The sequence below is a fragment of the Dipteris shenzhenensis genome, chromosome 26 (genome assembly GCF_047967505.1).
Source record: "Dipteris shenzhenensis isolate YYH24624 ecotype China chromosome 26, Dip_SZ_1.0, whole genome shotgun sequence".
Classification (NCBI taxonomy): Eukaryota; Viridiplantae; Streptophyta; class Polypodiopsida; order Gleicheniales; family Dipteridaceae; genus Dipteris; species Dipteris shenzhenensis.
In genome coordinates, this window is record NC_141621.1 from 20,378,111 (window position 1) to 20,392,654 (window position 14,544).

General features: G+C 47.5%; 1 protein-coding gene across 3 annotated transcripts in view; it reads left to right on the forward strand.

Moving 5' to 3' along the window:
• The window catches only part of LOC147884787 (uncharacterized), a 175,130-nt gene that overhangs the window by 65,061 nt on the left and 95,525 nt on the right, over positions 1–14,544 (forward strand). For all 3 annotated transcript variants that reach the window (XM_087397171.1, XM_087397172.1, XM_087397173.1), the window contains exon 7: positions 3,531–3,746. In XM_087397171.1, the coding sequence (XP_087253297.1) occupies positions 3,531–3,746 (216 nt within the window). The remainder of the gene's footprint in view (positions 1–3,530; positions 3,747–14,544) is intronic.

Sequence of the window (14,544 nt, forward strand, 5' to 3'; positions counted from 1 at the left end):
ACCTGTATCTCAGGCTTTAATCCTGCAATAAATCTGTCCTTCTTTATGACACGAGGTGGTACTTTTGGCAAAAGAATTGACTGCCATTTATTCCACATGACCATAAATCTACTCACATAATCATCCACAGTTTGGTCTTTCCTTTGATGCAAAGCACATAACTCCCTCCATACTCCATCTGCATCCCTGGTACATGCAAACCGTGCTAAAAAACCACTTCTTACCTCTCCATAAGTGAGATTCCTGCGTTCTCCTTGCTCATTTTGAAAACTGGCGTGAAATTCCTGCAACCATGTACGGGCTTCTCCCATCAAGCAAAAAAATAAAATTTGCAGCATCACTTCGGGTGCATTCCTGTCTTTTATGAGAGCTGTGAACTCCATACTCTCAATAAACTTTTCGGGGTCTTCATTGGGTAAACCATAAAATCTTGCAAAATCTTGAGCCATTTTCCAAGATCACTGAGTACTCCTTGACTTGGGTGGACTTTCACTCACCAAAACAAGGGCTCTGTCCCCAGCAGGATCGCCAAAACAATGATGTGAAACACAGGACTGTCCTCAGACAAACACAAAATGACTCAGTGCTTTACTGCTGACCCCATACAGTCATACATTTTTCTCCCTGAATGTTTTGAACAAACTCTCTAAGGCAAACAAACAAGTACACAAAATCATGCCTAACATCCAGCTTTATTCAAAGACCAGAACACAACTTTTACAATGTGTCTTCCTCTTCACAAAACTCAAAGTGTAAAACAAAATCTGGTAAGCTACTTTCATCTACTGTCAATCCCTCCCACTCTTCATCCCTCAACCGCACTAAAATTGTCCACTGACCATCAAAATACTCTTCAGATAGTAAATTTCTACATGAAAGCCTACAAACAGTATCATATCCACTTCTTCAGAATCCAACTCTAGAGACAAAATCATATCTTCAGGACTTCCCCGGGATCAGTACTGTAATGTGGTAGCTCTCAAGGTAGAGCTTATGCACCGACCTCCAGAGCAGGTATCCAACCGACCACAGGACTCCACAACGGTACAGTGAACACTCTCACATCAACACAACCATCAAGCAAAGCCAAGCTCCAGGATAAGCACAGACACAAGAACAACTTCACTTTTCCCCTTTTGACATTTCTCAAAGAAAACGATGCCCATGCAACATGTCAATTCCGTAATGATCAGCTCTCAATTCAGCAACTTCTTCACTCCAAAAAGGGTATCTAGAGTGATCCATGCTTGAGGAGCAGATTGTATGTCGGAGATGTGATGAATGTAATCATCTCCAAGGCCGAGCAATATGATAGCATAGGCTTTGTCGTTCTTGGCAGTGACAACTTGCTTAGAGGGACCTCTTGACCGAAGTCAGAGGTTCTTTGGTTAACCGCAATTACAACGCCAAGTCTTCCTAAGCGTGGCTAAGTATCTTTGACCGAAGTCAATACTTTCACCAATAAAAAGTAACTTTTGAACATAATTATAGAAACGAGAAACTCTTCAATTATGATCAAATAAATGGTCAAGTAAAACTTTGACTTTGGAATATTTACAACTTGGTGACATCCCCTCAGTCTCTATTCAGTTGACCTCAACTAAAAAAGCTTTGTTGTAAATATTCAAAAGCTGTGGATGATTAGACAACATGTCTTCATCCATCCACTTGGCATCCAATGCCAAATAGTTTTTGAATTTTACAAGATACCTATAAAATTCTTGCCCTGGGGGCCTTTGCTTACAGTATGGTACACAATTTGTTTTGGCTGAAGGACCTCCTCCAGCTCGTCCACTTCTGGTGGATCCTCTGTTGCTGGCTCTTTAGGCTCCGGTCCCTTGAAATTTCTTTAGAAGACTCACATGAAAGGCATTGTGAATTCTCTAATGCTCTGTATGCAACCTCATTAATCTCATCTATAACCCTGAAAGGGCCATAGTATCTGGGAGATAACTTTTCATACACTTTTGGCTTGCCCTTAAGCTTACGGAGCCTAGCTTTCTCGAGCTTCAAAGACACCGAATCCCCTTCCTTGAGATCTAACTGTCTCCTATGTTTATATGCAGCCTTCTTATGCTTTTCCTGAGACCTTTCTATTGCTGATCCGTGAAATCTGCACCCAAAAGATAATGCTTCCATGTATGGATGGCATGAATTACTGCCAGCAACTCTTTCTCATAGATTCCCAAATATCTCTCTGCATCCTGGAGTCTTTTATTCTGATGCAATGCAGCCCCAACACACTCCGCATAGGCATCACAATCCACATCAAATGGCTGATACAATTCAGGAACTTTCAGATTTGGCTCTGTGGTCAGCTTCTCTTCAATGCTTTCTTCTGTGGAGTACCCCATTTGAAAGCTGCATTTTTCTTGGTAAGGTCGTGAAGTGGAGCAGCTATATCTGCAAAATGCCTGATAAATCTTCTGCAGTAAGAACACATGCCCAGGAAAGTACGGACTTCATGCACACTCTTCAGCTCTGGCCATTTTTGAATAGCTTGAATCTTTGCCGGATCCATCCGTATCCCATCTTTGGATATGATATGCCCCAAATAGTGGATCTCTTCCAGAAAGAATTCACTCTTCTTGCTGTTTGCATAGAGCTGATGATTTCGCAGCTCTTGGCTAGGTGACTCATGTATATTGTGTCAAGGGCATGGTACATGGACCGGAGTGGAGGATGGTGGGCTCTAATGGCCAGCATGGGGGTCGAGACACTGAAAATCAGATAGGAATGGTCAGCACCTAGTGGGGGGTTGGGCAGAGTGAGATCATGTATATGTGACACAAAAGTTGGGGATCCCAAAAGGTAGTCCACTGTACTTGATCCTCCTCCATGTGGGAAGCAGGTGAGCCCCCCTGACGACGGCCGTCTGAGAAGACCGTTGTATATAATCAGATTGTGAACTGCTCCCATATCTAGTCGATGTCGACCATATGCAGTGACACTTGGTGTGTCATCTGATCGTCTTGTAATCCCAAGCTCTGCCAGATCTATCTCTGGCCCTTTGAGGCGATCAGCCTCAAAGTCAAGTAAACACATTTGTCTATCCCTCGTACGTGATTTGAAGTCACCCAAAAGTAGGATTTCCCCCTGTTTGGAGCACTCCAGGATATCATCAAATATCAACTCGTATGGGCTATGGAGAGGGGGGGAGGGAGGGAGGGAGAGAATATACATAATTCTCAAGTAGGATTACTTATAATGCCCAAGATATCTCTTAAGATGTTCCTGTGGATCTTCAAAAGGAAAATGAGGTTTAATGTGATGTGAGGACAGCCATCAGTGGTTATGATAATGCAGTGATTTGATATATGTATCTTTTTACATGGAGAACTAGTGTTTCAATCCATATGTTTTGAGGTGAGTCAGAGCAGTGTTTTAAATTAATCTTTTTGTTGAAGTGTATTCTGCCTGCTGGTATCTGATTTTGATGTTCCATTGGAGTGTCGTTGATCAAATCCCTTGATGAATTCAGTTCGGGAGCTCATGCCTTTTCCTTTGAGTATGACTTTGTTGCTGTGCAGGCATTGGAGATGTTTGCCTCTGCAAGGCCTCCTGGGATATATAAGCAAGAATATATTGATAGTCTGTTCACATTTTATAACGAAAAAAAGCCTGATCTTGTAGTCTGTCCACCAACACCCGATTGGAAACGCCGAGCAGCGGTCGATCTGAATGGTGAGGCGAATGGTGACGATGATGATGGAGAAAGTGATGGAGGTATTATGGCTGCTCTCGAGGTGAGAATGCTGCATTGATTTCTACAGTTTTTACTGCTTTTGATTGTTTTTTCTCTTTGTGATGTGCATGACACGTCTGCGGAGAATGAGATAAAATTAACATAGAGATCTTTGCATGAGAACTCCGCTGCAATTGTCTCTCTCTCTCTCTCTTTTGGTTCCTCGATGATGGCTCTCAGGGTAAAAATATGATCCAGTGTGGAGTGCTGTCTCCAAAAGCCTGTTTGCCCAAGGGCCCATGTCCATGATCCTTTGTATGGCTGGTGATCGCCCTCTCAAGTACCGATCCATAAATCTTAGCCAGAGTGTGGCCAATCATGAGAGTGCTGTAATTCCCAATATCCATGGGGTCCACTGCCTTATGTATCGGTACAATGTTGGTGGTGCTCCAAGTAGATGGGAATCCATGGCATACAGCATGGTTGAACATCTGTGCTAGGACTGGGGCTAGGACCTCTTGCCCATGTGCAAAGTGCTCAGTGCGTAGTCCCTCATGATCCGTTGATCTCCGGTTATGGAGTCGCAGGAGCGCCTCGCATATGTTCTGTGTAGTGAATAGGTGACATGTGGTGGGCGAGGGTATGTCTGATATATCTGGGAGTGCCTGGCCCCTGGGACATCATAAAGAGAGCATGCATATGTGTGCCAGACACCCGGGTTTGTGATAGGAATAGGCTTATGTGAGGAGCCCCCAGCCGATAGTGGGATCACGTCCTTGAAAGGATCTGATCACCTCATCCATCTTGCGTGTGAGAAAAGCCCGCTTCTTCCGTCGTGTCATACGATGTGAGACCTGCTGTGCCTCGAGTGGTGTCATGTGTCCCAAAGCTCGCTCACGTATGAGGTGAGCTCTTGTACTCCTCACCAAACCAAGAGTTTTGGGGCATCTTTCCATCTGGGACCTTCGAGGACCGAGTCGTGGGGAAAGATTTGATCGCTGCAGCCTGTACCATAGTAACCAAGGTATTTGAGGCATGGGTAAGGTAGGGTTGGGAGCTCAGAGCCAATTGGCTCACATATACGGGGTCGAGCGTGCGGTCAAAGGTGATTTGGACACGGGTAGGTGCAAGAGGAGCTCTCTCAACAACTGGCATGGTGACCGAGATGCCGAATGCCAAGTATGTATGGTCAGCACCAAGAGGGGGGGGCGGGCACAGAGAGATCGAGTATCCGTGAAACAAAAGCTAGTGGGCGTATCAGGTAGTCCACTGTGCTCGACCCTCCGCCATGTGGGAAACATGTGAGGCCTCCAGATGAGGGCCACCTCTCGATGCCATTATATATAATCAAGTCATGGACAGCTCCCATCTCAAGCAAATGACGCCCATACCCTGTCACATGTGATGTATCTGCTGAGTGCCTCACTATGCCAAACTCTGCTGGGTCCACAGCTCTGGTACATAAGGGAGTCAGATGTAAAATCTAGTAGACCCACTTGCTTGTCACTTGTGCGTGCATTGAAGTCACCGAGGAGGAGGCTGTCTCCCTGCTGGGAGAGCTCCTTGATGTCATCGAAGATCGTCTCATGCAGGCTATGACCCTCTGTGGTAAACTCGTACGCATAGGATGAGGTATCTGGGGGAAAGTAGCACCCTACAATGAAAAGAGGTCGTGTCTCGAAATGGAGCCGTATCCACATGTGTCGTGCATGCTCCTCTCTCCGTACTACAGCTGTGAGCGGTCTCAGGTGTAGTTTGAAGAGAGCTGCCACTCCTCCAGAACCTCTAGTTCTGCTGTCCCCTCTCATTTCTTTCTTGTGTGCTGACTCCCAAGCATACCCTGTCACTGTAGGCAGCCCTCTCCTCTCATGTGTCTCAGTATAGAAAATCAGGTCTCTATCAGCGTAGGTCTCCAAGAAGCCCCCAGGGTCAGACTAGAGAGTGCCATTACAGTTCCATACTGCCATTTTCAGCGTGTTTTGTGCTCTCACCTCAAGAGTCAGACACCATCATGTGCTGTTTTCTTCCCTCCCTTCTCTCTCTCCATTTTCTGCATTTTTTGCCCTGCCTCTTTCTGCCCTCTCTCGAATAATCACCTTCCTGTCCGTGTAAGCTGCCCACTTTCTTTCTTGCCTTGCCGCCATAACTCACACGATTCCTGCCCTCCTATGCTCTTGTTGTAGGAGTGTGAGGTCATCATCTAAAAAGCCTCTGGTGCCCTTCAACGCAGCTCTCATATCCATGAGGGTGGATCTGTCAGTAACTGTCCGCATCTTTATCACCATGGGCCTAGCTGGCACATCAGCTTTACCTACCCTCCAGGCTGATTCAAAGGTTGACGCCCATTTTCTCAAACAGCGCCTTGGCATCTGACATAGGGGTGTCACCCACTGTTAGGCCTCTTACCAATACATTCATGGCTTTGCTGCTGCATCTTTTTTCCTCCTCTAGAGTTTCAGATATGAGCTCTTTTTTAGGAGCTACTATGCCCTTTTTAAGCACATCCTTCCACGCAAGCATGTCCGCCTTCCCTTTTCTGATTTGCTGTGTGAACTCAGCATGTTTCCCTTGATTAGTGACCCGTAGCGCGGACATTTCCCTCTTAAACTGTTCATTCTCAGATTTCAGCTCATCAATGAGCTTGCCGAGGTCCCCTTGGCATCCTTAAACTGTTCAATCTGTTCTTTAAGAAGAATCAGCTCTTCCTTTATAGGTGGTTGAATCTCCCCTTCCCCCCAGTGTGAGCCTAAATTGTCATCCTGAAAGAGGAGAATGAGAAGCTAAAAGCAGTGTCTTGATTTAGTGGACCTACTAAACGAGCATCCATACCAATGCAAAATGCAAAAATGCACAATGGCAGTACTAAGTCCTAAGTACAACATAATCACGTCGATGGTTGACTATATCAATCTCCAGGGGTTTTTCCATCAGACATTGCAAAAACAGCCTCTTTGAGCTCTTTAAGGGAGTAAACTGCTTCTAATTGATTTCTGTCTAAGTTAGAAATAGAGGGTTGCGTGGCTGTATGACACTTAAGCCTTGCCTCTAAAACATTGTGGTCTGTCAGATCATTTTTGACCGCCATTTTGAAAATTTCTTGCTCAAATACTTCTTCCTTTCTTTTGAGCGGGAAGCTTCTTTCTCTATTCTCCCTATCATGGGATGGACTCTCACAGTGAAATATCATCATTCCCTTCTCTCCATGTATATGTGCTGATGTTAGTGACATTCATATTTTGTTTTAGCATGTTTGATACAATCATTAGATAGTTTGTTGTCTGGGGCATCAACAACGGGCTGTTTTTGACAGTCCAGCAAAGGCATAGTGGAAGATTCATCAAACACAACATCCCGACCAACAAACCACTTGCAATGCGGGGTTGATTTAGCTTATAGCCCTTGCTCTCTGAACTATACCCAAGAAAAATGCAATAAACAGCTTTATCATCCAACTTAGTGCGTCTCTGTGAAGGCACATGAGCATAAGCTAAGCATCCAAAAGTCCTCATGTGGGAAATGTGAGGCTTGTCCAAGCCTCATAAGGTGTGATAGTCTGCAATGCCTTTGTAGGATATCTATTCAAGATGTAATTTGCACGCATGACCGCATCCAACCACAACTTATTAGGCAAATGTTTGCCTTTCAACATGCATCTGGCCATTTCCATCACTAATCAACATCATCATCATCATCGATAGCAGCAAGATATCAGGATGAGTAAGGCAGGGGAGGCATGAAGTCGGCAATAGAGTGCTGTCGGCCACTCAGAGGTGCGGTCCTGGCACATCTTTTGGTCGTAGCTCTGCGTCTGACTAGGGCTACTGTGACCCCTGTCGGTCGGGCTCCGCCGGCTCTAAACAAGGAGGGGATGTCTCCAAGTGTGATCTGTGTGTCGACCCTGTCTGAGCTGTCGGGTCATAGGCTTTGGGTCACGGTCATGTCGAGGCCTCGTCTCGTGGGAGTCCATGTGATCTAGCAGAAAGAACTCCATGATAGAGCTCTGAGAGGGATCAACCGAGGAAGAAGTCTGCTCTTGTCTCCGCGCTCGGAGTATCCTTTCGCAGTGTCTAAGTGCCTCATGAATGAAACTTGCCAAACACTGCTGGTCTGAGTAGGAGAGGAAACGGGCCAAAATCCCACACTATCGTTGAAGAGGCAGTGAAAACGCCCTCGGATCTCATAGTACCCAGGACACTTGAAATGCTCCTCTGTCTCAACCTCTTGCATGTCACACAGTGTGCATATGCGCCTCTCTATGGGTAGTCGCTCTGCTCTGCCGCTCTCGACGCGAAGTCCGTGTGAAGAGACCCGGAACTGCCCAAGAGAGATCCTCAGCGAGTGGGGTAGGTGAATCTGCGTGTATCCTGGTGGGTCAATGAAACCCTCCGCTGTGATATGTAAGAAATGATCTCTGTAGAAGCTAAGCTTCACTGGGAGTTCACTCGGTCCCAACCAGGTCCGAAATGTGTGTAGCTGTAGTAGATCCTCACGGATAACCTGGTTGACCTCGTGTGATAGGAGGGGAGAAAACGGAGCATCCATGCTGTACTGGAAGGGAGGTAATCTATCCATGTGGAGCCCCAGTCGCTGAAACCATCTCTCTGTATGTGCACAGAGAGAGAGAGAGAGAGAGAGAGAGAGAGAGAGAGAGAGAGAGATGTATCAACGTCTTTGAGAGGCCTCGCGGACCTAAGAGACATAGTACAGTAACAAAGTGACACATGCTCATACAACTTACAAGTCACAAAGGGCTAAGGCAAAGGGCTTACTAAGACCCTTCACTAAGTAATATACTCTACTAAAATGAGAATATACCAAAAACGTGTAAACTCCAAGTCCTAATCCAAAAACTAAGGACTAGTTGCTAGACTCAGTCTCGGAGTAGTAGTCAGAAGACATATCTGGGTGCCATGGTAGCTCTCCCCTGTGAGCTGCAAAAATGTCTTGGTCGTCTCACGTTGTGGTGGGGGTTGTGGTGTGTGAGCTCTCTGTATCCGGTGGGCCATATCAATGGTAACGTCTTTGTGGGGCGGTCTTCTTCCAAAAGTGCTGTAATGGGCTGGACCTCCATCGTGCGTGCTCTAGTCCGTCTTGCATCGTGGGTGGCTCCAACGTCTCTGCTGATATCCCTCCCCATGGTCGTCTTGTCTCATTGGTCCATACTGCCCTCATTGGTCCATACTACCCTCATGTGATCGATCACCTCCTCCTCTATCCGTGGTGTGCGAGCTCTCTGTATCCGGTGGGACATTTCAATGGTAATGCCTCTCGTCGGGCGATCTTCTCCCAAAAGTGCTATCATGGGTTGGACCTCCATCCTGCGTGCTGTGGTCCATCTTGCATCATGTGTGGTTCCATGTCCAGGGGCAAACTCGAAGTGTAGAAGTCTGTGACGCGTCCTTAAGATTGATCCACCTCTATCTTCTGTTGAGCAGCTCTGTCTCGCTCTGTGATCTGATGCAGAAGGGTCTCTCTATGGAGTCTCATCTCCATCTGGTAGAGAACGATGTAGACCTGGTTATGGAAGTGAATCATTTGGAGAGGGGCCCGAATCCAAGGCCCTCATGGAAGAGGTAGTGATAGCGTTCTTGGATCTCATAGTAAGCAGGGCAGGTACATAGGAAATGCTCCTTAGTCTCTATCTCACCCAATGTGCAGAATCTGCGGATCCGCTGCTCCCTAGGTGCACCTGCAGCTCTCCCTGCCTCGATCCTCAGCTGATGGGATGAGACTTGCATCTGCCCAATGGCAATTCTAAGGGCATGTGAGACTCGCTTGTGCTTCAGATACTGGGGTCTGATAATCATTCTGTCCTCTGACACACTCAAGAAGTGGATGCTTTAGAATCTGGTGTTGGTGGAATCTTGGTCCCCTCCCCACGTCTGCGTCTTGTAAAGCTGGAGCAAGTCTAGTCATGTGATGTGGTTGATCTCATCTTGTGGGACAAGAGAATCTGAAACATCCAGACTATACTGGAAGGGGGGGAGACGATCCATCCAAATGCAAACCACCTAGAAATGCGTGCATGCAAGGCCATGCTAGCTCTACTCTCAGCCAGTTGCACAGATGACTCTAGTGCCATTCTCCGTAGCCTCTCTCTGGGTAAGGCCCAGATCTGTGGAGATAGGTTACTGCAAGGAAGATAGCATCAATCTCGAGGGGTGTCATAGCGAACTCTGCTTGTATGATGTGGTGGGGGACTGAGGGCTTGCTCCAAATCATCCTAGATTCGATAGTCACCTGTAGTCTCTTGAAGTGTCGCCACTCAATCATTGTCAGATCCTTTGCCACCTAGGCAGGGGGGGAAGAGAGAGAGAGAGAGAGAGAGAGAGAGAGAGGGCGGGGGGGGGAGAGAGAGAGAGAGAGAGAGAGAGAGAGAGAGAGAGAGAGAGAGAGAGAGAGAGAGAGAGAGAGAGACGTCCTCGGAAGACCTCGTGGACCTCGTGGGTCTATGGGACAGAGTGATACAACATCAAAAAAGATCTCATAAAGCCTCTGTGGGTTGGGGCAAGGGGTGAGCTAAAGCCTTTGCCAAGTACTGATCTAGTGTCTAAATAGAATAGAATAGAGACAAAATCAGAATCAGAATCAAGATTCAGGAGTGTCCAGATCAAGTTAGGTCAAGTCTCTCCGTTGGGCCATGAAGATGTCGCATATCTGTAACTGTTGGGCTGTCTCGCGTCTAGGTGGTGGCCGTGGTCGCCTCAATCTCAGTTTTCGTCGGGCTATGTCGATCGTAATCCCTCGTCTTTGGCTCCGGCGGTCCCCTACAAGTAGTGCTGTGATGGGACGAACCTTAATGGTGTGCGCTCTGGTGATGTGCGCTCTAGTAGGCCGAAGAGTCTGGTGTGACCGACTGCTGATCCAGGCTGCTCTCATGTCGACAATCTCCTCATCCTCAACTCCACTGTGTCCAGGAGCCGTCTCGAAGGCATAGAAGTCTATAACCTGCCTCTAAGCTGGGTCCGGCTCTGTATCTTGTAGTCTGTCCAGTGCTGATAGTGCTCTGGCCTGTCTCAGTAGTGTCTCTCGGTGTTAGCGCATCTCCATCAAGTACAACCTTACACAGACCTGGTCTTGGAAGCGTATCAACCGAGAGAGTGGGCCGAAGCCGGTCCCCTACTGATAAAGGTAGTGATATCGCCCTCGTATCTCATAGTAAACTGGGCAGCTACATAGGAAGTGCTCCTCAGTCTCAACGGTATCCATGTCGCATAGTGTGCAGATCCTGTGTTCTCTGGGTAGACCTGCAGCTCAGCCCGCCTCAATCCTAAGCTGATGGGAGGAAACTCGCATTTGGCCAATGGCAATCTAGAGTGCATGTGAGACTCCTCTGTCCTCTAGATAAGGAGGTCGGATAATGAAATCGTCATCAGAGACTTTGAGGAAGTGATCACGATAGAACTGCATCTTGGTGGGGAGCGGCTGGTCCCTCAACCAAGTTTGGGATGTGGTGAGCTGGAGGAGGTCTAACCGTATGATACGGTTAATCTCATTGCGCGGAAGTCGCTCAGGTTGGGCATCCATGCTATATTGAAATGGGGGTAGTCTGTCCATCTGAATGCCATGGCTAGTCAGCCATGTGTCTGTGCATGCATACCAGGTGGCTGCTCCCTCACCTGCTAGGCATTGGGATGATTCGAAAGCTACCCTCAGTAGTCTCCAATGAGGCAGAGCCCATACGCTGTGAAATTTTTTTTTTGGGCAAAAAGGAGACTTCTATTAAGTAAGAAAGAAACTCGCTAGAGCAAGCTCTGTGCGGAAATACAACATGCTAAGCATGTAATGAAAACACCTCAGAGGAACGAGGTAGAAAGAAACCAAGGCTGAGGCTGAAAATGCCAAGTCAACCCTGTAGAAGTCTCAGCAAAGAAGGGAGAGTCTCTCCAATCTCTGAGAAAAGTAACTCTCCTGGAGGAGGCTGCTCGAGATGAATCCTGCATGGTCGCCCAAATGGCCATCAGAGTGTGTACCGTATCTGTCCAAGTACTGGCCAAGATCTGAGAAGGGTGAACCTGAGAACCCTCCAGAGCCTCAGTGCATCTGGCTCTTCAAATGTGCCATGCTGCAATGCTAGCTAAGATCTCCCATGGAGAGTCAACCGAGGAATGAGCAGCTCTGAAGAGAGTGGCCAGAACATCCTCTAGAGAGCATGACTCCACAAGATGTTGTCGGATGTGAAGAGCCCAAGAGGAGTCAAGTCTCTCAAAGAAGACCTGGGGCCCTAAAAGAGTGAGCCAAGCCACTGATCCCCAGGTCATGAAGAAGGGTAGGCGAACAAAAGTGCTGAAAAGTCTTGCAATACCCTTCCATATGATTCTCGCCTGTCTGCAATCCCAAAGGCAGTGCTGTATTGTCTCCAAAGCAGAAAGGCAACGAGGGCAAGAAGGGTCAGCTCCGAACCTAGATCTCCATTGGTTCACTGCTATCCCATCATGAATAGAAAGCCAAAAGAAGAAAGTGATTTTTCTATTCCGGTGGGATTTCCAGAGCCTTTGCCAAAAAATTTTCTGCAAGTCAGCAGAAATCTGAAAGTTCTCCCAATGATGAGCTCTGGTAAGCCTCCAACCCCTATAGTTGAGCTGGAATTTCCTGGCATTACTGACCGTGTAACGAAAGAAGGGGATGCCCTTCTCTCCATGCCCTTCATCTATCCATTTCCATTCCCCAGGGTCCCACTGCAAAAACTTAATTGGGACACCTCCATAGAGCCACAGCCTCCATGAGCCCAGGGCGATGAGAAGCGGGTCAGGATCCAAGTACCACTGTGAGAGAGAGCCATGCTCCATGAAGCCCACTATCCTGACTGGCTGAAACGGTACCTCCAACAAGATATCATCTGTGGATTTGGACAGCCTGCCCCCCAAAGAAACATTAAAGACTAAGGCATCCTCATGAGTGTCACGAAAAGAAATCACCTGTAAAGGAACTCCCAATTTAGAAAAAGCCCCCATCCAGGTGGAGCAAGTAATAGGCATATCATCTGTGTCCACCCAATCCAAGGGCAAGGCTACATCAATCTGTTGGACTCTCCCTGCACTCCCTCTGAGATTAAGAACCAATTGGGCCTGTCGATTTGCAGGAAGCTTCTTGAAGGCTTTCCATGCTCCCACAGTAGATGCAGGGCCCCTCCAAGTGGTCTGCCATGCTCATCCAAAATACTGTCGTTCCACGTGATAGGCTGCCTTTCAATCTCTTCACGGGTGGAAGGGGGAATCCTGCGAAGAGTACTCCTGAAGCTGGCCCATGCTTTCAGGATAGCAACCATAAGAGGGGAAGAGGGAGATCTGAGGTGGGCGGTGGTGAAAACCCATCTGGTACTGTGTGTCCAATCCTCTCCAGAGGTGGGCGTGCGAGACTGTATGCATCTGATAAAGAAATCCTTCCAAGGCTCTTGCCCTGGCATAAGTCCTCTACCTTGCAGAGTAGGGCTCTGCACTATAGATCCGGGTCGATGATATTCAAACCCCCTTCTCTTGTAGGAAGAATCAAGGTCTCCCAAGCCACCCTGGCTGTAACATCAGTTGTGCCATCTAGACCACTCCATAAAAAGTTTCGTACGGGCCTCTTAAGCTGATTGATACAATCCCTAGAGTGGCACCAACAAGAGCATACAAACCATGCTGTGGCTAGAAGAACCTGGTTAACCACCACCACCCTGGAAGCCAAGTCAAGTTTGGCTGAGCTCCAGAAAAGGAGCTTTCTTCTGATACTCTCCAACACCGGAGCAAACTGTTGTGAAGGAGAGATGTCCACCCCAACCTAGCAGCCCAAATATCTGACGGAGACGCCCCTCTGTACCCAAGTGAAGCCAATATCATTACCCCAATCCGGGGTGTCATCATCGCAAATCCAGAAACCATTGGATTTATGCCAATTAATGTGTGCACGTGCAGCCGTGCAAAATAAATCCAAGGCTGTTTGGAAGGGAGTGTCCTGGGGGAGGCATCCAAAAAAACAGCCGTGTCATCTGCCAACTCACTATCCAGGAGCTCTTCTTCCCAGTGGATAGGAAGCCTCAGCCCATAAATATCAGCTTGAGATCTAAGGTAGATACTCATAGCTTCCGCCACAAATAGAAAAAGAAAAGGGACAAGAGGACATCCATGGCGGACTGATCTGGAAATCTGAAATCTGTCCCCTCTTCCCCCCCCAATGAGCACCTGGCTATGGGCTGATCTGTAGAGAGAGGATACTCCTCTAATCCAGGCATCTGAAAAACCAAAGCGAGATGGAGTACCCTCTAAAAAAATCCCAGTCTACTTTGTCGTAGGCTTTCTCAAAGTCCAAGAGTAGAATGGCCAATCTCTCCATCCAGCATCCTCTCGTCGATGAGGATAGTCAGTTGGAACATACAGGGCCTAGGTGGAGTTCCACACCATCGCCATAGGCAGCTAATTCGGAATCAGCTTCATCCAGGTGTCACTGGAGGTGCTATTGATATATTTTTTATCCAGGAACACAAGTTGGATGCCAGTGATTGCGCTAAGTCTGGCAAACTGCTCTCAGGACATACCTTCTGGTCACCTGCTATGGGCACAAGGGGAGGTCCTTGCATTTCGGTCTCTCCTTCTATTCTCCCCTTTGTTGCTGGTCATGGTATTATCTCCCCCTCTAGAGCTCAATGGATCATTATTTTGGTTGGAGGGCGTAAGATTGGTCTTTTCAATCTTTAAGCCCCCAACAACAGAGGGGAGAGGATCTCCTTTTGAAAGGAACTACTCTCTTGGGCCCCCATTGCAGATTCCTGAATCATTGGTGGTGATTTCAACATGGTTGAATTGCCATCAGACAAAAAGGGAGGCAGACAGGGTGGAATTCACTCTTTGGAGAGGGCAGCTTGGGATGCCTTTCTCTTT